The following is a 26,993-nucleotide window of genomic DNA, read 5'->3' as shown; positions in this document are numbered from 1 at the left end:
GGGGGCGGGGGAGGGGGGGGTGTATGTAAACTGACAAATTGATTGGACAAGCTAATTACCAAACACCAACCACAATGATTGTCCCCCTATAATAGTGTCTGCCATCACCACTCATCTCCTCCTTGCCCCCTCTCCATGGTAACAAGCATTACAAGCTTTCATGTATGTGAGCTGTCATGTATGTGCACTGCCATGTAGGTGTGATGTCACGCAGGTGCACTGTCATGTATGTGTGCTGTCATGTGCATTGTCATATATGTGAGTGAGCCTGGTAAGCACTCGAACCTCCGATCACACGGCTCTATGAGCAGCTTCGGTCCGCTGTACAGTGCTGTAAACTATCCCAAGGTCACAGTGTGAGGAAAAAGTTGTATGGAGTCCTGAGCCCCGTCCTGCTCTCAGCATCCCCCTCCCTCGTGTGGCCGCCTGTGGTCCCCCTCCATCCCCGGCCTCCCCTCCCTTCTCTCATCAGGCGAGCCTCCTCACGCGTCTCTTATCCCCGGCTGTGTGTGGCTGGGAGAGGCCGGGCTCCACCCAGGGGCGGGGCCAGCGGGGAACACACTGCCAGGCCGGGCCGGGGAGGAGGAGAGGAAGGAGCAGCACGGCACAGCCTCCTCCAGCTTTACCATCGTACAGGGAAGAACGGGCGACACATAACGGTACCCACACTTTATCTTCATGTCTGGTGACGGGGGGAGGGCGGCGGCTGTCCATGGCGATGGCTGGGGTGATGTTGGCACAGCCGGGCATGTGGCTGCGGGAGGGCGCAGTCCGGAGTAAGTTGTGGAAAGTCGGGGTGATGGGGATCGGAAGATAGATCGGCCAGGCGGGGACTCCTCGTTCCACATAGCCGTCATCTCTATATATGGCCCGGATGACAGCCCTGTGTCTTCCCGGGGTCCTCCCTCCACCCAGGGCTCTGTTACCACAAGTCGGATGTTACAGGTTGTACATGACTAATTTCCCCCCCTTCAGGAGTGGCTCTTCCTCTTCAATCGGCGCTACTGCTCATGTGGCCGCTCTTGTATGCCACCCATTCACTTTCTTTTAACTTCTAGACTGTATTCTTCTTGATCTCTGTCTACCTCCTCCTTTATTCGGAGGGATCTTCTGGAACATTCTCTATGTGGGCATCATATGTATTCAACCCTGATTGGAAATGAGCTAGACTTAAAATAGAAACCTCAGATGTGGCCCCTGACATTAACAAAGGGCCAATCATAATATTTAGTTAATGTAATGCTACAGAAAGCTGTGAGAGACTGCAGACATGCATCGGGAGATGATCAGAGAATGGGGACATAACACAGGTGGTGGTCATAAACTGGGGACATGCTTCAGAACATGACTAGGGACTGGGGACATGTTCAGAAGATGACTAAGGACTGGGGACATGTTCAGAAAATGACTAGGGACCGAGGACATGCTTCAGAAGATGACTAGGGACTGGGGACATGTTCAGAAGATGATTAGGGACTTGTGACATGCTTCAGAAGGTGACTAGGGACTGGGGACATGCTTCAGTAGATGATTAGGGACTGGTGACGTGCTTCAGAAGATGACTAGAAACTGGGGATATGCTTCAGAAGATGACTAGGGACTGGGGATATGCTTCAGAAGATGACTGGGGATATGCTTCAGAAGATGACTAGGGACTGGGGATATGCTTCAGAAGATGACTAGGGACTGGGGATATGCTTCAGAAGATGATTAGGGACTGGGGATATGCTTCAGAAGATGACTAGGGACTGGGGATATGCTTCAGAAGATGATTAGGGACTGGGGATATGCTTCAGAAGATGACTAGGGACTGGGGACGTGCTTCAGAAGATGACTAGGGACTGGGGACATGCTTCAGAAGATGACCAGGGACTGGGGACATGTTCAGAAGATGACTAAGGACTGGGGACATGCTTCAGAAGATGATTAGGGACTGGTGACGTGCTTCAGAAGATGACTAGGGACTGGGGATATGCTTCAGAAGATGACTGGGGACGTGCTTCAGGAGATGACTAGGGACTGGGGATATGCTTCAGAAGATGACTAGGGACTGGGGATGTGCTTCAGAAGATGACTAGCGACTGGGGACATGCTTCAGAAGATTACTAGGGACTGTGGACATGCTTCAGAAGATGACTAGGGACTGTGGACATGCTTCAGAAGATGACTAGGGACTGTGGACATGCTTCAGAAGATGACTAGGGACTGGGGATATGCTTCAGAAGAGGACTGGGGACGTGCTTCAGAAGAACTAGGGACTGGGGACATGCTTCAGAAGATGACTAGGGACTGGGGACATGCTTCAGAAGATGACTAGGGACATGAATTAAAAGATATTGTATGGTTTCTTTAAGCTTCAGAAGTATACAGATGGCAGTATTCACCCAATTGTTGACATATTTAAAGGAGGACTCCCAAGATTCAGCTCATCCGTGCTTCCTGTCCATGCGCTTTGTACTTCTGGTCCCCGTTGTATGAATTTGTAGCCCTAACAGTAGAAGTGTATGGCGATCCGTCTTGCAGCGACTCAATCAGTCAAAAACAAGGAGCAGAAGTACTGTACTGAGCTAACGCTGTGCTCCTGTCACGGTTTTCAGAGCAGAAGAACATTTATTGGTAACACATCCCTCTTACCTCCTACTGTCCTTTCCAGAGAGATTTCCTGGAGATCCCAATAAAAATGAACTGAGAGCTTTATGCTTCTCTGCTCCACCATAGTGTATTTGTTGCCGTGGTTATCTCAGTTGGAGAAGCTATTCTCAATTCATCACCACATGACAAGTGAAACCTCCCAAGTGGGGACAGACACTGGAACTTCCCCTCCCAGGCTGGAGTTCCACTTTAACTTATCTCATTATTTATTTGACTTGTAGTTGTAGTGTGGACTTGTAGTTCCACAACAGTTGGCATACTATTGCTTGTGTGGGGTGTAATGCTGTGTAAACTGTCGATTTGTATGTTAGCGATCAGCAGCCAACAATCGTTGACTTTTTTTAGGGCCCATTCACATTGTTGCCTTGCCTTATTCGCACATCAGTGTGCGTTCAGCGTGCACGCTATCGCACAACGCACCTAGCGTGCTATCTTGAGCTACGTGTTTTGCCCTACATTTGAATGGTACCCCAACACACCACTGTGCAACACACAACCTTACTGTGCATTGCGATAAAGTAACGCATGGACTACTTTTTTCCAACTACGGCGCAGCAAAGCACATGTCCGCCAGGAGGTACCACACGCTAGGTACGGGGCGGGGAGGGGAAGCCTAAGGCCTCGTTCACACTAGACACTGCGTTGTGGCCTGATTCTGGGCAGAATGCACTGTATCGCATTGCAGCCAGCTCACTATGTTGTGGGGAGGGAGGGGGCGTGGAGGTCCATTGAAGTGAATGGCACCGTAGCCACGCCCCCTACTGCCCCACAACATAGTGAGCCTGACGCAATGCGATGCAGTGCATTCTGGCCAGAATCAAGCCGGAACGCACTGAGAGGGGAATTTATCAAAACTGGAGCAGAGAGAATCTGGAGCAGTTGCCCATGGCAACCAGTCAGCATCTCTCTTCAGTTTGCTCAGGTAAGATTTGAAAATGAGCAGCTGATTGGTTGCAGTGCAAATCTTCTCCAGATTTAGTCTGCTCCAGTGTTGATAAATTCCCCCCTGTGTCTAGTGTGAACGAGGCCCAAGGGTTCTTTCACATGTGCATTGAGAATTTAATAAAAGAGCAATGCTATTTAATGCGCCTATAGTGTTAAGGCATTCGGTAGGCATTTTCAAGGCATTAAGGAGGCGTTTTTGACGTCTAAAACGTTAAAACGTCGTCAAGAAAAATACAGCAAGTCCAGTTGCCTTGATTTCTTTTTTACAGATATGCCATGACCTGCAGGAATGAGAACATTCACAGGCAAAGCCTCCTATGCCTCTCCTAAAACATGTGTGCAATGCTTCTTAAATGCCCGAAAATGCTTTTGGAGCATTGAACGAGCATTTAAGGGGCGTTTCAATATACTTCAATGGAGCCATTTGTCCAGCGGCAATGCCTCCAGAACGGGACATGCACTCTATTTTTTAGCACACATCAACACAACACAACACTAACTTCCATGTGTGAACTGTACTGGGCGGTTGCTATTGCATTTTCCCACATGAGCGTTAATAGGTAGCAGAGAGGCTCTAAAAATGTTTCTCTAATGCCTGATTTTATTAACACACGTGTGAAAGAGGCCTCAAAGTGACACTAAACTCAGGAGTTAAATCTTAAACATGCATACAAGTACCTTCACTATTAGGCCTCGTTCACACCAGATACAGTGCGCCACGGCCCGATTCTGGCCAGAATGCACTGCATCGTATTGTGGCCGGCTCACGATGTCGTGGGGCAGGAGGGCGGCGTGGCGGTCAATTGAAGTGAATGGCACCGTAGCCACGCCCCCTATAGCCGCAATGCGATCGGATTGCAGCATTTTGACCGGACCGCAGGCATAATGTGCGATGCAGTGCGTTCTGGCCAGAATCGGGCCGTAGCGCACTGTATCTGGTGTGAACAAGGTAAGGTAGTTAAGGTAATTGTATGTATTTTTAAGATAGCCACCCTCCAAAAGGAAGGACAGTGTCAGCACCAATTCAGAGATGATTTAAAGGGTTCGCAACCGAGTGATGCGATTATATGCGGACTGCCACTTAGGCCCCGTTCACACCGCGGTTTCGTCGCACGGATTTTTCTGCACTGAAACGCATGCAAATAAAATCCCATACATTCCTATGGGGGCTGTTGATGCAAACGCATGGAATCGCGTGTACAAACTGTCACTTGAAATAGTCCCTGTCATGCTGATCAGCTCGTTTTGCTCCATAGACTTTAATTTTTGACTTTCATATTTGCGTGATTCCTCACTTCTTTTTTTTTTGCGCATTTCAGCAGCTGAGCCTGCTTCTCATTGGACAAGTGAAAACGAGCATCAAAAATGTGCTGGCATACAGAAAACGCCTGTAACACGCGCTGAAATGCTCATAAAAAAACAGGTGTGGAATCGCGCAAAACCGCACTTAAACAGCGCTGAAATGCTATCGCCCTGGTGTGAATGATGCAGCCGCTGTCACCTGGTCATTAACTTGAATGGGTAATCAATAGGTTTCTGCTGCAGGAATGCCAGATTGCCCAGGGTGAACGAGGTCTGGCAGCCAAGGAAGGTGCCATCTTAACCCCTTGTTAATCTCTATTTGGATTGCAGTTGCCATGGTGCTGCACATGTGATCAGCTATGACACCAGCCATATGAGGGCATAAAGTTAGGTTGAGAGGTGGAATAAGCACACTGCCAACCTTGACAGTTGGCATGCCTTAAATGAAGTGTTTTGGGAGACATTACATTGGTGGGTAACGTTCCCCTGCTGTACAGGGTATTACAGGACAATGATATAAAGGCACACGACATGTTATATCAGTCTATATGTCTGCTTTATGAAGGTACTTCCAGTAGACTCCTCATTTTGTAGGATTGTGCCAATGATAGGTGTGGTATTGGCAGAGCTTCCAACTGACTTTATGTTTGGGCTCTTCCTCTATCTATGCGTGTATGACCACAATGACTCAAAACAACAACTTTCTATTCATTCAAAGCTTTCAGTGTGTTTGCATATCGTATAGGTTCTGTGTTGTTCTCTGCACTCTGTTCCCTGAAGACAAATTACCAATATTTAGTAAATACAGTGATGATCATGGCTCAGGTATTTCCTTATCTGTGACCTGGAGTCTTCAGGCATGTTCATTCATTTGCACTGATGTAAACATTTCTTTCTTTTCAGATTGCAGACATGGAGACCTTGGACAAAGCCGTAACTGGATATATAGATAATTTATTGGGACCACGAGGTGAGAACTTTACAGTATTTGATGTGTGATCACATTATAGGTGTGCTTTCTACCAAAAATGTTTACCGTATAACTAAACCCCAAAACAAAAATGTATTCTATTTCAGTTTGGCAGTCCTTTGATGTGGTGTGCATTAGAAGATGAAGCAATTCAGACAGGACTTCCAGCATCATCTCACCCAGGGGTGGGTATCTCTGGCCCTCCAGCTGTTGTTGAACTACAAGTCCCATGAGGCATTCCAAGACTGTCACAGGCATGACTCCCAGAAGCAGAGGCATGTAGGGATTTGTAGTTAAAGCACAGCTGTAGTCCTGGAGTTGCCCACCCCTGATCTGGCCCTTTCTTTGCCAGCCTTATTGTCTGTGTCCATCCCATGGAGGCTCAGCATCACACCTGGGCATGACCTAAGGCAGTCTACATGCATATGCAGTCTGCCTTGCAGCGACCACTCCTCCAGACTGGTACAAACGTAAAGTTGCCTTGTCACACTCCTTACCGGAGGTCCCCAATCCAAGAGGGGGGTGCTTGTAGTGACTGTGGATGGCGCCGCCAGACAATGTTAGTAGAAAGATGTCACCAGCACTCTAAAGGGCTTTGAAATCCAAAGGGATCGTTTATTAAAACGTCATATCATCAGAAAAAGCTCTTTCGGGGACGCGCAGGGTCCCCTATTGCTGTGCCTGATGAAGGGGACCCTGCGCAACCCCGAAAGCACTTGTTCTGATGACATGCCTTTTTTTAAAATAAACAATCACTTTTGATTTCAAATCCCTTTGGTGTGCTGGTGACATCTATGTACTAACACTCCTCCAGACTGACACCTGCCCATGAAGACAATTTTATATTTGCATAACCCCTCTCACGAGCCAGCCTACTGCTTCCATGAGGACTCATGAGAGGAGTATTGAAGCAGAGTGCTGTACTTTTTCAGAAAACTATGCACAGCATCCTGCCAGCCCCTCCCACCAGCCATGTTCTGCCTACATTGCATAGAAAAGCACAGAGACGCAGTGATGACATGAATGGGTCTAAAATAGGGTATTTAATGGCACCAGAAAAGTTTTATTTAATCATGGACACACACACACCAGAAAAAGCAATATATAAGTATATTATATTTCACCTTTAAAGAGGAGCTTTACCCCTCTATTTGAACTGACAACAAAGACACCTTTAGAAATGTTCAGTAATGACAATCTACAAACAGATACTTCTAGATAATTGCCGGCTTTTTATTCTTTGCATTCCTTATTTCTCTTTTCCTCAGCATTCTTCTCACTGGTCATTTTAACTAAGGGCAGATTACTATATCTCCCTTTACTTCCTGGAACTCTGGCGCATGTGACTAGAACATGTGACCATGCACATCATCTCAGGGGAGGAAAATGCCTTTCCCTGAGGAGCATTTCTCAGCAATGCTCTGCTGATGTAACCTTCCCAGGATGCAATGCTTGGGCACAATTACATCATTTGTGCCAAGGTGGACCTGGAAATGGAAAAAAAGAAATTGTAAGTAAAATAAAAATATGCTTGTTTAGCTAATGAGTGTAAGATGATTTCATATCGGCATGCAGAGCTGAATGCTGAGGTGATTTTTAGTGAAAGGGGGTAAAGCTCCCCTTCAAGTCTGTGGATAATTGTAATTCCCTTTGCAGCTCCCATATAAATATGCTGCTCCGTGACCCTCTTACTGCCGTCTTCTCTCGCTGCTTGCATCAACATTTGTCAGTCCCAGTTATACAGTAACTGAGTAGTCTTGTGATACCCAACATGGACGCTTCACCTTACTGGTACAAAGGTAAGTATTTTACAGACAGGACCCTACTCCCACTTTTTGGTCAGAGAGAAGTACTTGTTAAGGTCCCCACACACCTTACGATAATCGTACGATAATCGCGGGAAATCCCGCGATCGTACGATTATTGTAAGGTGTGTGGAAGCAGTGTGACCTCTACTACTGTAAGGTCGCATGACTTTGAACTTACGGACATGTTCGAAAACCCGCCGAGCATCGTACGACGTTTGGCGGGTTTGTGGCATGTCCGTACGATAACAGCCGTACGGGCCGGTGTGCGCAAGCGCACACTGCCCGTTCAGCATTGCGGTCATCGGATGCCCGCCCCTGAGGGGGCGTGGCTTGCGATCTTCGCAAGTACGATCTGCCTATGCAACATAGGCAGATCGTACGTTTTTTTAAGTACCTTACAACCATCGCAAGACAAAATCCCATATAAATATGCTGCTCCGTGACCCTCTTACTGCCGTCTTCTCTCGCTGCTTGCATCAACATTTGTCAGTCCCAGTTATACAGTAACTGAGTAGTCTTGTGATACCCAACATGGACGCTTCACCTTACTGGTACAAAGGTAAGTATTTTACAGACAGGACCCTACTCCCACTTTTTGGTCAGAGAGAAGTACTTGTTAAGGTCCCCACACACCTTACGATAATCGTACGATAATCGCGGGAAATCCCGCGATCGTACGATTATTGTAAGGTGTGTGGAAGCAGTGTGACCTCTACTACTGTAAGGTCGCATGACTTTGAACTTACGGACATGTTCGAAAACCCGCCGAGCATCGTACGACGTTTGGCGGGTTTGTGGCATGTCCGTACGATAACAGCCGTACGGGCCGGTGTGCGCAAGCGCACACTGCCCGTTCAGCATTGCGGTCATCGGATGCCCGCCCCTGAGGGGGCGTGGCTTGCGATCTTCGCAAGTACGATCTGCCTATGCAACATAGGCAGATCGTACGTTTTTTTAAGTACCTTACAACCATCGCAAGACAAAAGTCTTGCGATGGTTGTAAGGTGTGTGCCCAGCCTTAGTTATGTATCATTTAGTACAGGTGCTTAATGCACAGGTTTCTGTAGCTTCTTGATTAGTTTATGCTGGCTGCTGTGAATCAGCCCATGATCAGCAGTGTTGATTTATGGTCTGGTTTATTGCCCTGGATTTTAGGAAAATAATGTGACATCCAAGCAGCGATGACTCGGCATCAATAAACAGATCATAAACAGCATCATCATGATGCTTCACATATATAAATGCTGTTTAGAATGGGTGGCTACTTTTGCTGTATTGTTAGGCATTGGCTGTCATTGCTATAATTATCTTCTAGTTGGAAGTCTAAATTCCCTGCCTGATAATGTCAGGCAAGGAATGACATCCACAGAAATCTAGATTATTATTGCAGCTGATATTTAACATTCATTCTTGGGTATGCAGTTTATGTGACTTCCCTGCAAAATCACACAAAACGGTGAATGACAGGAAGGGTTCTGGAGCGGTGACTACTTTACAACACACAGGGACCATCGGCATGAAAAGTAGCCACCCTCCAGAAGGAAGGACAGTGTCGGCACCAATTCAGAGATGATTTGAAGATCTACAGCTGAGTGATACACAAATAAGATACATTTATGTTAATAGTTATGGTACTTGAATACATTTTTAAGGTATAACTCCTGAGTTTCTCCTCACTTCCCGATCGATAGAGCCGACCTGTGACAGCTTCTTTGTCACAGGTCGGCTCTAACTATGAGGATGAGTGGAAATCCCTCACCTCATAGATCTCCTTTTAACTTTTTTTTTTGTACTAGTTTTAAACAACAAGCTTTAAATCGATTTTGTACTATATCCACACTACAGATTCTTTAATACTTTAGCTGAAATAAATGTAGTCAAAATATAACACCTATCTATAATCCAAAACAAGACAAAAAAACGCTTGCAGTACATTCTGAATCTGACTTCTCAATTCGTCTGTGTCCCAGGTGCAGGCAACAAGTATGTCTCCGCTTCAAGCAATAAAAGTTCAAAAATGGCTGCACTCCACAAGATCTTTCCGGAAGATAAAAGTCTTTATTCAGCAAAAACACACTGTCCATAATTCCCCTCCTCGATCCCCACCACTAACGCGTTTCACCATTTAGGCGTAGTCATAGAGATACCATCTCTATATATCTGTAGATATCTTTATGACTAAGCCTAAATGGTGGAAAGCATTAGAGGTTGAGGATCGACAAGGAAGTGATGAACAGTGTTTTTTTTTGCTTCCAGTAAAGATCTTGTGGAGTGCGGCGTTTTTTAAACTGTAAAATGTTTTACCTGTTCATCTCACAGAGACCTCTGTTCAGAAGCACAGGGGTACCCACCTTCCAGCATCCTTGTCTCTCTGTTGTTTACATTGCTTGTTGAAATAAAGGCCGTCCCTTGATTTATAATTGCATTCAGTATCTTCATGGATGAGGCAAGATACCTGATTTAAAATTTGTAGGGGAAATGTGAGTTTGAGACTCCCAATAATCATCCCAATAATCATCCTTCTAAAATGCTAATTTCTTCCCAGCTGATTCTATTACGAAGCATGTTGCAAGTGAAATCTGCATTTCTTATATGCATACTTGTTCTCAGTCAGTGACCAACATGTGACAGTCAGGCAACTAGTATTTTCAGAGCAAAGGCCAGTATGGTTGGCCTGCATATTACTCTTAGCACTGGTTTCCTTTATGGGGATCATTATGCTTCATCATATTCACAGAGAACTGGTCTGAGATTGGTAAATGGCAGAATCTTGCAAATTAGTTATGAAACGTTAGGCAAACACACGGTGCATAGTCAATTAGGTTTGTTTTATTCCCTTTTTGTTTTTTTAAATGCCGGAAACTCAAAGAAAGATTTGCATATATATATTGCCAAGAGTTGAGCTAATGTCTGGTCAGGGTGACATTATGATATCTCTTGGACTCTCCTCAAGTCATAAAATCATTTATGTTTAGAAAAGATTAATTACAAAGGATGTAGGTGAAAGGTGCCTCACTCTTGTCACATATTTGCCAGGTTGGGAATACATACTGTATATTTTGTCATACATCAAAGCTGATGATTAGATACAGCACCAGAATTTTAGAAATGTTTGCAAATGTATCAAAAAAAAACAACTGAAATATCACTTTGGCATAAGTATTCAGGCCCCGATACCGGAACTTCTGGTCAGAAGGAGATTTCCTCTGACCAACAGCGCCGCGAGGTAACATGGAGCTGACTTCCTGGCCAATCAGGAAGCTGGGCAGAGGGTAATGACTCGCCACCCGGCTTCAGCATCAAGCCGGCCAAACAACATGGCGGCACGGCATGACCGCCTCCCGGGCTCCTAATTGGCTAGGAAGCCGGCATCATGATGCGAGGTAGCCTGGCTTCCTGACCGGCTTAACTTATTGCTATGCATCAGGAAGCTGAGAGGTGGGTCATAACCTGCCGCCCAGCTCCCTGATTGGCCGGGAAGAGGAAGCCGGCTCCATGCTCCCTCGTGGCACTGCCGGTCAGAGGGGAATCTCCGAAGTTCCGGTATCAGGGTGAGTATCGAAGCATTTGGGCGAGTACGAGTAGGGGGGGGGTCCATGACATCCAGCACTTACAGGAAGTGGGTTGAATGATGCTGGCTGTCATTCAATCTGGAGAAAGACCTCTGCTAAAAACCAAAGCAGTGTGTCTGCTAAAGACAGTGTTGGAGAGATGGTGAGTATTTTGCTGCTACATTTTTTATTTTTTACCGGAGCAGGGCTACTAAATGGAAACATTGAATGCCATAGCCTATAAACTGACAACATCAATTGGTATTTACATTTTAAATGGTAACATTGTTTTGTTTATTGACTATTTGCAACTTGGATGAGTTTGTCCAGGCTTGGCTTGTCTGGATTGGAATACACAGAGATCCTACATTATCAAATCCTGTTTTATGGTATTTTTCTAACTTGGTGTTTCTGATTATATTTCAGACCCACGAGTGAAGGGATGGTTCCTGTTGGGCAGTTATATCCCCACCTTTGTATTCACTGCCCTGTATTTATTTGTTGTATGGATTGGACCAAAGTACATGCAAAACAGGCAGCCCATTTCATGTAGAGGAATTTTAGTGGTTTATAACCTTGGACTGACTGTGCTCTCCCTGTATATGTTTTATGAGGTAAGACGTTTAGACACCTATAACTATTTGACATCCATTACTGTGCATTGTATGCTGATTAGTGTTATTGAAGTTGACCTGTACTCAGACAGCAGTCGTGCTTTCATAGATAAGAGAGTCATAAGCTGAAGCGCTTATCCTTTTGTATATATGCTCTAATAAAACCAACACAATATTTGTCTTGTTTTTTAAGTAGATAGAGAAAGAACATGTGTAGTCTTTTTAAGGGCCTGTTCACATGAGTTTTAGGTCCTGATCAGGTGCGGATCAGCAGACGCGGTGCTATGTGTTTTGCCGCGTTTCAGTTAAAAAAAACCTTTTTTTTTGCTGGAGTGGGGCTGTCAGTATGTTAGCTGCAGTGCAGTGCGTTTTTGACACGTTTTGCGTTTCCTGACCGTTTCCTGACCATTTCCTGACCATACAAAATGTGACATGCAGTATTTTTTCTGTCGTAAGCTGAACGGACTGCACACGTGAGAACTGTAGCCCATAAAACACATAGAGATACATTGGGATGCATTTTTAGTGCAGGAGCGTACGGATCACGTCAGCACAGAAAACGGACGACGTGTGAACAGGCTCTAAAGCAGAGCTATACTCCCCTGCTTTTCAGCAATGCGATGTCTGCAAGCTCCTTCGTTGGCCTCTGACATCGTACGGTCTTCTTTTGGGAATTCTTCAGCTATGCTGATTAGCCGTAACACAATGATCTAACTTCTGCGCTTTGATCTGAACAGATGCTGAAATTGTACACTGCACAGCTCAGTGTACATGGCAAACAGGCAGGTGACACTTTTTTATTGCAGAAGAGACCTAATATGTCTACTACAATAAAAAAACTGTTTAAAAATAATATTTGTGGTTCAGGTTCCCCTTTAAGAAACTGTTAATTACATAATTCATAGGAGATATGTTATGCAGCCATACAAAACACTAAAGTCCGCCATAGACATTAACGAGCCTTGAAATCACATTGCCTCAGGGAAGTTTATCCCCCCTCAAAAATGGAAATGTGTTTTCTCCATCAACTCATCCCCTCACCATTATTACCTTTTGTTTCACTTGCCCCTCTCTTTTAGATTGTAAGCTCTCATGAGCAGGGCCCTCCTAACCCTCTTGTATTGTAACCATACTGTCACGGTCTGGGGACTGGGGAACTAGGGTACATAAGCTCCGGGGATTTAGGAGTTGGTAGGAGTCACAGAGAGGAGGGATATCAGGATGTTGGTCACAGGGAGAGAGGAACTAATAGCACTTATGGTAAGCAAGAGATGTGCGTTGCACATGCATACAAAGAAGCAGGATAACAGCGGGAAAAGTACATAAAGAAGCACAAAGGGATGTATGCATACAGGGGGTGTGCAGACAAGGACGAATCCAACACAACCACAAGATAAGAGAGGAGCACAGAAATAAAGTGGTGACAGCAAAGCAAAGGGAGATACACTGGAAGGTAAGTGACGGAATTGAAGTACAAGAAAGCAAGTAAATAGGAGGAAGCAAACAGATAAAGGCTGGAGAGGGAAAACGCAGTAGAAGTGAGGCAATGAAGGCAATATAGAGAGACTCACAGCACACAGGTGAAAGCAATTAAGGTCTGCAGCAATATACTAAAGGTATACACTGAAATACTATAGTAGGGGCGCAAGGAGCAAAGCGGAGGATAACGCCAAACAGGGATATCAGCTGGTACAGGGAAGCCAAAGGCACAAGGATCCAATAGCAAGCGCTGGGAATAAGATCCAAGGGATAGTTAGAGCCACAAGGGGTACGGAACAAGGCATAAGACTTGTTGCTCGCACCAAGAGCAACAAGTGAGGAAGTCCTAAATAGGGGAGTAGGAGAGCAGATTGGCGGCAGCCTTGTGAGACACCATAGGCTGACAGCCCAGAACCAGGGAGCAAAGCGAAAATCCAGCACGGATTTCCGGATATTGTGACACCCCTCATTCATTAGAAAGCACTGTTCCAGCTGTTGGTGCTTTATAAATTCTGTATAATAATAATAATTACAGCCTTTCCAATTATTGTGATCTAAAAATGAATATTGATTCCGGGGAAGCAGGCAGGTTTCTGCACTGATGGTCCTAGCTCAGGGGAACAGTGGTACTTGCCTAGAGAAATGCTTTCCAGACTGTCACTTAACCTGGGATGGAATGACCTGGGAGTGTTGCCAAGATTGCTTACTGCCCATAGACATTCAATTGTTTTCAAATTCAACTGTAATTATCCAGATTAGGCAACAATCATCAGGGTAATGGGCCTCTTAACTCCCCAGGGCCCTGTAGCTGTCCTTTTTCTATGGGCAGCAGCCAATGGTGCTGCTTCATTTGTGTTTGAACCAGTTCATTGAAGACAATTAATCTTGCAATCATACATGCATTGCTTTCAGGTGCTTGATATGTCCCACAATTTTGCCTAAATTAATTCACTTAACTGTTTTCTACATTTCAGGAAGACATTTGGTGGCATTTGTTTAAAGTTCCATTCCTTATGTTTGAGCCTATCTTGGCTGGCATGTTAGTTAAAGGGAGACATCCTTCAGCTCTGCCAAATTGCATCAGTTAAAAGGAGATGTGGCCACGGGCCTCGTGCACACGAATGTCTGGGTATTCCTGCTGTTAGATCCTGTGAATTGTTGAAGCAGGTATCCCAGGTGTGTCCATTCAAGTTAATGACGGGGTTACAGCGGCCGTATCTGTCCGTGGCTGTCCTCATGTAATTGTGCATGGTATGATTACCTGCGTATTCCAAGAGATGCTTGTCTCGGGATGCAAGTTCTCTTTCGTCCTGGGACAATCATCTCTCCCTCATCATCACAATTACATGTGGACAGCCATGGACAGATGTGGCTGCAGCCACCCTGTCACTAAGTTGAATGGGCACAGCGCTAGCATCTGTGCGGGCACACCTGGGAATCCAGTCTCAAGAATCCGCATGTTCTTGCCACAGTAATCCCCAAACACCGATGTGCATGAGGCCTAAGGGCTCATCTAGGGCTGCAACAACTAATCGACATAATCGATTATGGAATACAAATCCCAGCAGTACATTGTACACTGTATGTATAAAGTATTACTGGGACTTGTTGTACTCCTATATAGCTGGTGGTATTCTGCATTGCGCTGTATAGAGAACTACAAATCAAGGAATAATAAATTATACAGCGCAATGCGGAATACCACCAGCTATAGAGGGCTACAATACCCAGCAATAGTACATTATACAGCTCAATGCAGCAATGTACTATTGCTGGGTTTTGTTGTATTCCTCTATAGCTGGTGGTATTCTGCATTGTGCTGTATAATGTACTATTGCTGGGATTTGTTGTATTCCTCTATAGCTGGTGGTATTCCGCATTGCGCTGTATAACGTACTATTGCTGGGATTTGTTGTATTCCTCTATAGCTGGTGGTATTCTGCATTGCGCTGTATAATGTACTATTGCTGGGTTTTGGAGTCCTCTATAGCCGATGCCATTCTGCATTCATTGCTGTATAATTTTACACTTCATTTCACTACATTGTACAGCACACTTTTTTTTTTTTCTTTTTTACTTCCATCGCTCCAAGCTTGCTCCTGTGATGGACTGCAATCTCAATACAAACTAGTAGTCCATCCCTGGAGCCATTTTTTAAAATGTATTTTTTATCCGATTAATCGAACTTGATAATCGGCTAACTAATCGATTTGGAAAATAATCGTTAGCTGCAGCTCTAGGCTCATCCACACAGAGGTCCTTGCACCATAAAACTCTTCCGGGCCAAGAGCCGCAGGTGTTGCATACAGTCTGCATGTCCAAATAAATGACAGGCTGTGGTTGTACGCTGGTAAATGCTGCTCCAAGCATATATTTGAATATAAATAAGGCTGTACGTCCCTGGGCACAGACTGTCTATATCCGGGGCATACAGCTGTACACAAGTATAAGGAAAAGCATTTACCAGCATACAACCGCAACCTGCCATTTGTAGTGGATTGGCCTGTGTATGATTGAGCATAGGTTGAATTATTGCTTTAGCGAATGTTTTTTCCCCACGTATGTGTCAATGCTTCAGTGAAGTGTTTTACATTATTTCACTTTTTCAGTAGTGACACTTGTTGGAATTAGAACTTTCCCCCTAAGCGCCAGTGGAATGCATGCACTCCAGACAAACAAATATATCTGGAATTTTTGATTTGGAAACACCGTGTTCTTTGTTGCCAGAATCCTGAGGACCACATCGCTTAATCTCCTTAGCTGTACAGTGTGCGCTCTGCAGTCTACGTCAAAAAGATATCACACAGTTTAACATTTAGCTGTAGGAACAGCTCTGTGTTTGCAGAGCACAAGAGATATGAAACATGCTTGTATGTGCTAGGCTGTCATTACATTTGTGTAGGAGTCCTTGTATTGTGATGCGCTGGTCTGGATTATGTCATTTTCTGATGCCAGATAAACACTAGCAGGCTTGTTTTAAAGGGAATCTGTCATGGCAGAATTACGGTTATAATCAAAAAGATTCAACCCCCATTGCAAATCAGGTTTATTGGCAACATTTACAGACTTTCAACTGTTTGCAATGAACAAATCAAACTAAAGCAATTGAAATAGGTCAATACAACGAATGTTTTAATCGGTTTTTACCAAATTCAGCTGAAAATGCAACTTTCAAATGACTTTTGCTGTCTCAAAATTATTCAACCTCTTCATGGCTAGCATCTTTAGTAGGGATACACCGATATATATCGGCCGCCAAAACATATCGGCCGCAAATGGCACTTTTGGCTAAATGCCGAAAGTGCCATTTTCCTGGCCATACATCGGCGCATCCGTGATTTCTTTCCTCCCCTCTGGGCGCTGCTCTGTGTCCCAGCGGGGAGGAGAGAAAGTGACATCTGGCCGAGCGCTGCAGGAGGAGAGCGCTGTGAGCGGCCGGTGTCTCTTGGGGGCGGAGACAGCGCTGTCACAGGAGGCTGGGCTCTCCTCTCGCACCGCTCACTCAGCCTCCTGTGACAGCCTGTCAGAGAGGAGAGCGAGATACAAACACTCAACGATCAGGGATCGCTGAGTGTTTGTACATAATTGAGGACATGGTATGATAACTATATCCTCAATTATGAATGAATGGGAGTGATCTATAGCCACTCCTGTTCATTCATAATTGTGGTTATAGTAAACATAGTATGTTCTCAAGTTATCAATGAACAGGAACACTTATAGAGGTTTCCTGTTCATTGATAACGGGGGATACAGAAAAAGATGGACTCTGTGTTCTCAATCTCTTTTTCTATTTTAAAAGGGATATATCGGGTCTGTTTAGACCCGTAATATTTCCCCAAAGCCCCTAAAAGTAAAGTAAGAAATAAAAATATTTAATAAAAAATGAATAAATAAATATATTTTTTTTTTAAAGTTTATAAAAAATAAATACAAATAAAATATTTAAAACATTTTAAAAAATTAAAATAAAAACATTTTCGGTTTCGGCCTGACAATTTTTTCTATTACCGTTTTGTTTCGGTTTTTACATTTCTATTTCGGTGCACCTCTAATCTTTAGTACTTAGTAGAGCACCCTTTTGCTGTTATGACCTTCTGCAAACAAGATGCATAACCAGACACCAGCTTCTGGCAGGGTTCCAGAGGAATCTTAGCCCATTCCTCATGATCCCGCGAAATGGATTCACTGAAGTATCAGGAAATCCTAGGAGAAAACATCATGCAGTCTGTAAAGAAACTGAAGCTTGGGCCTCGTTGAACCTTCCAACAGGACAATGATGCCAAGCATACCTCAAATTCCGCCAAGGCTTGGTTGCAGAGGAAGTCCTGGAAGATTCTACAGTCGCCATCACAGTCACCTGACTTGAACCCCGTAGAAAATCTCTAGTGGGATTTGAAGAAGGTGGTTGCAGCACGCAAACCCAAGAATATTAGTGAACCAGAGGCCATTGCCCTGAATGGGATGACTGGCCATCACAGTCACCAGACTTGAACCCCATAGAAAATCTCTGGTGGGATTTGAAGAAGGTGGTTGCAGCACACAAAACCAAGAATATTAGTGAACCAGAGGCCATTGCCCATGAGGAATGGGCTAAGATTCCTCAGGAATGCTTCCGGAAGCTTGTGTCTGGCTATGCATCTTGTTTGCAGAAGGTCATAACAGCAAAAGGGTGCTCTACTAAGTACTAAAAATGCTTGCCATGAAGAGGTTGAATACTTTTGAGACTGCAGAAGTCACTAAAAGTTGCATTTTCAATTGAATTTGGGGAAACCACATGAAACAATGGAGGCTTCTAATGTTGACTAATTTTAAAATGTATATTCCAGGGTTGTCATGCTTGTTCTCTCTTTGCTACTTAGACACTGACCTGGAACAAGTGTTTGCATATCAGGCGTTCCAACACTTGATTTGCATATGGTTGCTCCATTCTGGTAATCTATCAAGTAGTGAAGGAATGAAGGGGATGACATTCATGTTGCTTGCACCTTCGAAGACAGTTCTTCAGTGGCGGCTTCCATTTTCTGTCCTGACATACTGCTTTTAGTAAAGCAGTACAAAAGGATGTTACTCATAAGGACCAAATTTGATCTTACTACTGTTTTATGTTGTAAGATGATTTCTGGAGGGTAGTTGGTGTTACTGCACTGCTAGCTCTTACACGTGCTATAAAAATCAGAGGTCACTGGGTAAATCCAATGACTATTGTTTTATTGTCATATGTGAAGTTTTACAAGCATCATTTTACTGGCTTTCCTTAAGTTTTAACCTTAAAGCAGACCTCAGTTGTCAAGGTCCCCTTTAACAACCACTCCCCACCACAGAAGAAAAAAGCAGATTTAGCATTTAAAAATACCTTGGACCACACTTTCTGGAGGCACCAATGATGTCATGATGCCTCGCTGCTGTCTCCTAGTGATAAGCCTGGGCTTGTTGCAAACCCAGTTTGGGGGGGGGGGCAGGGCATTCCTTGCCCCTTTGTGATTAACTGTATAGCTGTGAGGCGAGGAATGTGCCTCACAGGGGCTGGGAGGGGGTGTGTTGGTCACAGTTTTAAGCGGGCTTGGGCAAGCTCGAGCGAACTGGGTTCGCACCAAGCCCAGGCTCATCACTACTGACTCCGAGAAAAGCTAGGTGCTCGAGGTCACGTGAGAATGTGCTCCTGCACATTGCTGTGATAAGTCCAAAAAGGTTCATTTGTGTGAGCGAATCTCAGCTTTAGCTACTGAGTTTTAATAATAATAGGCTTTTCATCTAAAAAAACTTTGAAAAAATCAAAAGGAGCCACCTACTGGCCTAAAAGTAGAATGCACAATTTTAATATGCAATATCTTTTATTTATATAGCTAAGAAGATATAGATAAGTAAAAGCACTATACAGGCCCTCTAACGGACATTAACCGGTTTAGCAATGTGTCTAATAGGGATGCACCGATACTCCCGGTATCGGTAATCGGTATTGACGAGTACCGGAAAAAAAAAATATCGGTAATCAATACCGAAAAAACGGTATCGGTGCATCCCTAGTGTCTACAGGTTCAAGTGCGTAAAGTTGTCTCATTCAAAGATAACCAAAGGCGAACCTTTTTCCTGGCTTTAGTCCTCTTTTGGGGCACAGGAGTACATTAAGTACTGCAGTGCAGAGCCGCCCTGCAGCCAGAAAAGATCCTGTCAATATTGTTGGGATCTACCCTGCTACCTGATTGACAGCTGGCTCTGCCTCTCTAGAGCCAGCTGTGCCCGCCCCCTCTCCTGTCTGTCCCTCCAATGAGTGCTGTAGGAACAGAGAGAGGGGAGGGGGAATCAGGGAGAGGTGACTGACCGCTCTCTGCAGGAAGAAGCTGTGAGCTGAGTGATCAGCGGAATGTGATCACTCAGTTCTCCATCTATAGAGCCAGCATGTGACAGCTGCATTATCAAATGTCGGCTTAAAGTATTGGGAAGAGTACATTTTACTCTCCTAATTCCTCTCATTTAATCCCAAAAGGACATTTTGAAGGGCTTCTTTACAAAAGTCTCCAGTTCACGTTATAATCTGTAAACTATATTCAGCTTTAAAAACAACCTGTCACCTGTAGGCCTTTAAAAAAAACTGTTGTGAGAACTTTACAAGCTTCCAATGCTTTTCCTTGCTAATGTGAATACTAGCCTCCTGGCTATGTCTATCTTTAGTACTTTCAGAGTCTTAAGGTGCCCATACACCTTACAACCATTGCAAGACTTTTGTCTTGCGATGGTTGTAAGGTAATTGTACGATCTGCCCATCTTGGATAGGCAGATCGTACTTGCGATCATCGCAAGCCCGCCCCGCTGAGGGGCGGTTTTCCGATGACTGCAATGCTAAAGGGGCAGTGTGCGCTTGCGCACACCGGCCCGTGCGGCATTTGACTTACGAGCAGGCCACAAACCGCCGACAACCATACGATTCTCGGCTGGTTTTGGAGCCTGCTCGTAAGACAAAAGACGTGCGACCGTACAGTAGAAACGATTGCACGCCTTCCATACACCTGCCGATCATCGTACGATCGCGGGATTTCCCGTGATTATCGTACGATAATCGGCAGGTGTATGGGCACCTTAACACAGGACAAGCATGCATTAAGAGTAGCCTGAACTCTTGATCTGCACACTTGTTCCTGGTGCTTCCGAAAGTAATGAAGACAGAAATTTAGCCTGACTGCCAGAACATTTGCATTTTCAGAAGTAGGTTTTCAAGGGCAGCCTGTGTATTATTTTATTAACTGGATTATGTTAAAGTAAACCTGTGAGGCAAGAAATATGGGAGCTGGCTTGTTTTAAGAAGGGCAGGCTGTTGGGCTATCATCCTGATCTTGGCATCACTACTCTGTAAGTCCCTGGCCTGAAACAAGAATCAAGCAAGTGAAGCATGACAATTCAGAACTGCCACACTTGTTTTAGGTCAGTGACCTGCTAGGCAGTGATAATAGGGTTTTGATGACAGCCTGTATCTGTAGAGTTTAGCAGTGGTAGCCTCCCCCCACACACATTTATTTCAGGTTCCCCTTAAAACCTGCATCAAAAAAGAGAAGGTGCTAATAATACATTGTGCGTTGGCAAAGTTCATCAAACAATACAAAGGGTTTCAGAACAGTTGTGCAATAATATCTCCACTCTATGAAGCATGAATGATTGCATTGTTCATATGCATTTTTTTGTCTGTTCATCTTGCCTGATTAAGCAGAAGTGACCAGGGATAGCCCAGGGAAGTGAGGCAGCAAAAGCGAAACCCCCGAAATGGTACATATACATGTTGGCTGCTTGATTCCCCTGTAGATTAATTTGGCATGATTGGATACAGCTTAGTTTCTAAGCGTATGTTAACTTTTGTGTGTGCTTTCATAGATTATATAACAAGGCCTGCACATTTCTATGTAGCTTTTAGTGGTCAATGCTAGAATGTCATATGATATATGTTTATGCCTTAATCTGATAGTCAGGCCCTGCAAAAGACCAGAGAAGCAGGAATTCAATGATGACCACATACAAATAGATGCAGCTAGCAGGTGGTCTTGGCTGGTTCCCCCACCTCATTCATTCAGATAGAGCAGCTTGGTTCTAATATTTCACCATAATCTGTCGGTAAGACACAGCTGCAAATTGGAGATCGATTCTTATGAATCCGACAGATTGTATTCGAGTCATGCAGGTATCCTTGGAGAGTGCACTGCTGAAGCTGCCCTTTGCCGCTGTAACTGTGGAAGCAGGTCTCTGGATATGGACAAAAGTGCACTTGGCTGATCTATTATTATCATGGTGTGACTACTGACTAAAGTACACTTGATCAGTCTGAGCAAATATCCAGCTTTATCAACAAATGCATAAGGATACATTAGGCTGGAATGACACAATAGAGACAATTGACAAAAGGATAAATTGTGCACATTTCCAGACAGCCATACAAACTTTACTAAAAAAAGACCAGGTGCATTGTGATCTTTAAAGAGACTAAATACATAGGGTGGGAATTTATCAAAACTGGAGCAAACAGAATCTGGAGCAGTTGCCCATGGTAACCAATCAGCATCTCTCTTCAGTTTGTTTTTGTCTGCTACAGTTTTGATAAGTCCCCCCCATAGTGTGCATAGCTATTTGCCTTATTTAGTACATAGCCAATCGGTGACATATTTATGCTATGCAAGTCCATCAATGGTAGTTTTCATCTTTCAGCTTACACCGCAGAGAACTACTGTGTATATTGTAGCTTCCCAGTATATAACTTACTAGGAACCTTTCCCTATATTTAAACACCCACTGAACAATTAAAGTAATGTACAACTCTCAAACTTTAATTCAGTAATGAATCCAGATGAAACAAATATATGTTGCCCAGCCAAAGTATTCCTTTTACTTGTCTGTACGCACATCACATACAGACATCAAACCCAGCTTGATGTGTTTTGCATACATGGTGCTTACTCATAGTAGGTGGTAATAAGCAAGAACCTACAGAACAAAAGTCGCCAAGGTGGTTTCGATGCCTGTATGTGATATGCCTTATGCTCATGAATAAACCTCTCTATTTATGTATGTTACTTTTGTCGACCCATTTTGTGTGAACGCCTTGACAGGGTATCTTTAACCTGGGGTGTACAAACTCACATGGAATTCAGGTGCCAGCGGGATTTTTCAGGAGCCAGCTCCATTCACAACAACTAGAGAAAACCTCAAAGGTTAGGCATCAGCTGTAATTTTCAAGGAGCATTGGTGACTGCACTGTCTCCTAGAATTTCTACAGGCCTTCTTTAACCGGTCCCTTTACACTTCACCCCCCTAACACTTCAGGGTTGTGGAAATTTAAAAATAACCTACTTGTCCAAGGACTAAAGCGGGAGCCCAATCTACTTGTCCCTCATGACAATCTACTTGTCCTGATAAAAAAAATAATTGTAACCATGCTAAGAAGCGCTTCTCATTGGTCTTTGCAGTCAGGTGACCGCGCTGATCAACAAGTGCTCGCAATTTGCAAGCAAAATTCAAAATATGTAGTGCACGAAGGACCGATCGTGGAAAGGTAAATATGTTGGGAGGGGGCAGATCTGAGCAGGAAATGCCATTTTCTAAGGCTGCGTTCACACCTGACCGTTTTGTAGGGCGTTCTACGCTCGACGAACGCTCTACAAAACGGTCAAAAATATAAATTGCATTGTAGTCAATGCCCTCGTTCCCACCTCGCCGTATTTCCGCCCGTCCCTAACGCCCTACAAAACGGCCCACGCCTGAAAAGGTCCCGGGACTACTTTGGGCCGTTTTGTAGGGCGTTTTCCATTGGGATACTGCCAAGTAGCCTTTGGAATCGCGCGACGGTCGCGCAACTTTTTTACCGCGAATCGCGGTAAAAAAAACGCGTGACGGTCGCGCGACAGACGCGCATATTACAATATGCCTAGGTGTGAATGGGGTGTAAGTGATCTTGACGACTGGCGAGATCAATTGTATTAAACGACTGGCTCGTGCTCTCTACATTTAGCCCTGCTTGCCCAAAGCTGGGCTAAATGTAGAGGGGGAAAAACACCGCCCGGAAATTTATGTCTCGGGCGTCGGGGATAGGATATCTGCACCCCTGCACTTGCATTTAAGTTTTCCCCTAAAGAATACTTAACCTCTTAAAACACACCCTCGGCGCATCAGTAAAGCATTTTTCATGACTTCATATCATTTGTTATTTGTTTACTTGTCAAGGAAGAACAGGTTCTATTAGAATCTGTATTCATTGTATTTATGGTCTAAAATTAAATATTTCTATATTGAATTTTCATAAGTTCTATCCCACTTCTATTAACCATATAAAGTTTGTAAACTTGCATATTGAGGTTACGGTGCCCAGTGAATATGCAGTTTCTTGTGTCACCACTCACAGAGCCTACCTTCTGAACTACAATTCAATGTCTGAACAATGTAACATCATCATTGCTTGCTGGAAGACATACATTATGGGATATGTAGACTTGAGAAATCACATTTGCATCACATCAAGCAGCAGGGAAAGAGATGCAAAGCACACTGGGAATGCAGGAAGTTGGTGAAAATGATGAGCAGGCAGAAGGAAGCACTCACTACATAAAAAGGATGTTTTCATATAAGCTTTGATTGCGTTATAAAAAAAAAAAACCTCTAGTATGTATTCTTATTACAAATCTGATGTTATAACAGGATAGTAGATGACTTTATGAAGCACATATCTGCCCACCAAGCCTATTGGTATTTTCAGTTGTAAAAATCCAGCCTCCGTAATCCCCCATGAGACGTTGCCCATAGGCCAGCGTAATAGAGATGCCTTAGGTGCCACATCTGACAAAGTTAAATACAGTTACAAAATTGCAGTACAGTTTAATAATGTTGTTTCCCTGGCTCCTTTTGGCAATCTGTGTGATGGGGTCAGGAATATTTACATCTTGTACTCTTCTTACATCAAATTGCAAGCATTGTGAAATTACTATGATTTACTTTGTACGAATAGACTGTAATTATGACATATAAGACACTGTAATTAAAGGTGCAGCACGCCGTGCCACCGTTCAGATGAAAACAGCTTTCCAATATAGCAGAATGGCTGGCAGGTTAAAAAAAATAAGAATTTATAGCTTATAAACATAGCTCCAGCATGTTAATGAGCATCGGGTATATTTAAAGGAGAACTATGAGGTGAGTGCTTTTCACTCACCTCATAGTTCTAGCCGACCTGTGACAATGAGACTGTCACAGGTCGGCTCAGTAGATCGGGAGGTGAGCGAACATATACCGGCGTTCGCTCACCTCTCAATCCTGTCACGGCTCTCTGCCGTGACAGGGGAGGGGCTGGATTCCCCCCTCCAATCCGCCAGCGCTGACTGTCGGAACGGACGGGGGAGGGGGCGGGTACATCTAGAGGCACAGCCAGCTGTCACTCACGCAGCTGGGAGGATCTCGACATCAATGTCAGGATCCGCTGCGGCGTCTCAGCTCGAGGTATGCTGAGCTTAGGGTAACGGGAGGATGCTAGTTTGTGTCCTCCCGTTACCCTAAGGAGAACTATGGGGAAAAGCCCTGACCACATAGTTCTCCTTTAAGTGAGTTACTTGCATTGTCCACAAGATGGTAGCTGCAGAAAAAGAGAGAAAGGCAATCGAGTAGAAAAACACGGTTTATTATAGTCCGATATAGTTGTCAGACTCACCAGAAAATGGACGCATGAAAGATAATTCATTATGGCGTGTGAAATATCTAACCGTTTTCATAGTCAGAATTGAAATGCTATTCTGCCTTTCACATAACTATTGTACGGGAAGGCTTGAAAATCATTACATTGATACCAGTATTGATTTCCAATGATTCCTGACTCTTAGGGCTCCTTCACGCCATCTGCGTTTGGGCTGCACTGGACGTTTTTTCCAGCACAGCCCGAACGCAAGCAAGGCAATTTGCCTTCTCATGGGTGGTGACAGTACACATCACTGTGTTCTGGTGGTTTGCACTTAAAAAGAGTACGGCATGCAATACTTTTTTGTAAGTGCACCTCAGTGAGACGTGGTACAAAAGCATCACACAGCTGTGAGCCCATAGAACGTAATGAAATGTCATTAAGTTTCCAAACAGCAATTTAGTCTTCCAGTCATCATGTTTCCAAACAGCTCCTACTCTCTCAACTTGGCTTCCCTGAACTTCCTGTCGATTACAAGGGAGAGCACAGTCTCCAGCAACTTTCCATCTACTAGCTTGGAAAAGGAAGGAGGATGGAGGTGAGGGAAGAAGGGAGGAGGAAGGGAGTGTCTTGCCTTGCTGTACCTGTGTGTTTGTGGAGACACACACAGCTTACTAGCATACTCACAAAGGTGGCTCCATAGGAACCCGCAAAGGGAAATGATCCACCCTAAGGGCCTGTTCACACCATCTGCGTTCGGGCTACGTTGGCCTTTTTTTGTTCCATTGCGGCCTGAATGCAAGACAAGGCAATTTGCCTTGTCATGGATGGGCTCAGTTCACACCACCGCCTTCTCTTGGTGTGCGTTTAAAAAAAGTACACCATGCTGTACTTTTTTAAGCCCATCGAAGTGAGATTCAGAACAACCGCATCACACTGCGGTGAGCCCATAGAACTGAATGAAATGTCACTTGTGACACTTCAATAAAGTTCTAAAAAGAAAAAACAGTGATATGTGGCTCGATCGAGTGCATTGCACTGTCCGGGGGACACACACCAGCAGCCCTGCAGTTGAGTGTGGCTGGTGGTATGAACTTACCTTTAAACTGGATATCAGGACCAGTGCTCAGGAGACCAGCTGATTTTTGCAAAGAACTAAAGCTTTTAAACATCAAGGAGCAGCATTCATTGTAAGTGCTTCAATTAGCATCTGAAATATCTTACACATGTTTATTTATTACAGGAATTTTTATAGCGCTGACAACTTACACAGTGCTTTACATAGTTGCACATCAGTCCCTGTCCTCAAGGAGCTTACAGAATTAAAAATCAGTCTAAAGTGTTTTTATTTTATTAATTTGAACAGATTCAATCAGAGAACATACGTGTGTACTTCTGCAGCAATGGCTCACTTTCAGTGGATTATCATACTTATCTTCATCATACATACATACATACATCTCTTTAGGCTAATGGCTGCACGGGTGACTTTTAGTAACGCAGCTGCACCACTAAACTCTTATGAGATCTTGTTAACATCACAGTATTTATGACCCATTCACAGTTTTGCAGTTTGGTAACATGGGCATTACCGCAAGACATGTAACAGGCTTTGGTGCAATGCGGTGCCATTCATTCCTAATGACAACCCAATGCAGCGCATCAGCAATCGAGAATTACGAAACTGCTGTTTCCCCGCGGTTTAAACCATTTATTGAAGTGTGGCGTTGCATCTGTAGGCATTGTATCTATCTTTGTTTTGTCATGGACAACACTGAAATGGGGTTGATTTACTAAAGTAGTATAGAATGTTCATTTTGCAAAGTAAATGTTCACTTAGTTTAATAAATAAAGTAAAAATGTGTTCATGTTAGAGATCAAATCATGTACAATGCAAGTTTGTTCTTGTTTTTTTGTTTCCCATTTCCCTCTCTTTCTCCCCCTCCTCCTCACTCTCTTTTTCTCTTTCCCTCATATTCTCTCTCTCCCCCCCTTCCATATCCCCCCCCCCCCCCATCTCACTCTCTCTTTCAC

General features: G+C 44.2%; 1 protein-coding gene across 1 annotated transcript in view; it reads left to right on the top strand.

Moving 5' to 3' along the window:
• The first annotated feature begins 541 nt into the window (after nt 1-541).
• The window catches only part of ELOVL5 (ELOVL fatty acid elongase 5), a 52,615-nt gene continuing 26,163 nt past the window's right edge, over nt 542-26,993 (top strand). Inside the window, exons 1-3 of the mRNA XM_018558863.1 lie at nt 542-659; nt 5,803-5,869; nt 11,655-11,842. Coding sequence (XP_018414365.1) covers nt 5,812-5,869; nt 11,655-11,842 — 246 coding nt within the window. The 5' untranslated portion in view covers nt 542-659; nt 5,803-5,811. The remainder of the gene's footprint in view (nt 660-5,802; nt 5,870-11,654; nt 11,843-26,993) is intronic.

Source organism: Nanorana parkeri, unplaced genomic scaffold (assembly GCF_000935625.1).
Source record: "Nanorana parkeri isolate BGI_ZX_2015 unplaced genomic scaffold, ASM93562v1 scaffold364, whole genome shotgun sequence".
NCBI classification, from domain to species: domain Eukaryota; kingdom Metazoa; phylum Chordata; class Amphibia; order Anura; family Dicroglossidae; genus Nanorana; species Nanorana parkeri.
The sequence above is the reverse complement of the archived record's forward strand: the minus strand, read 5'-3'. Positions and strand labels throughout refer to the sequence as shown.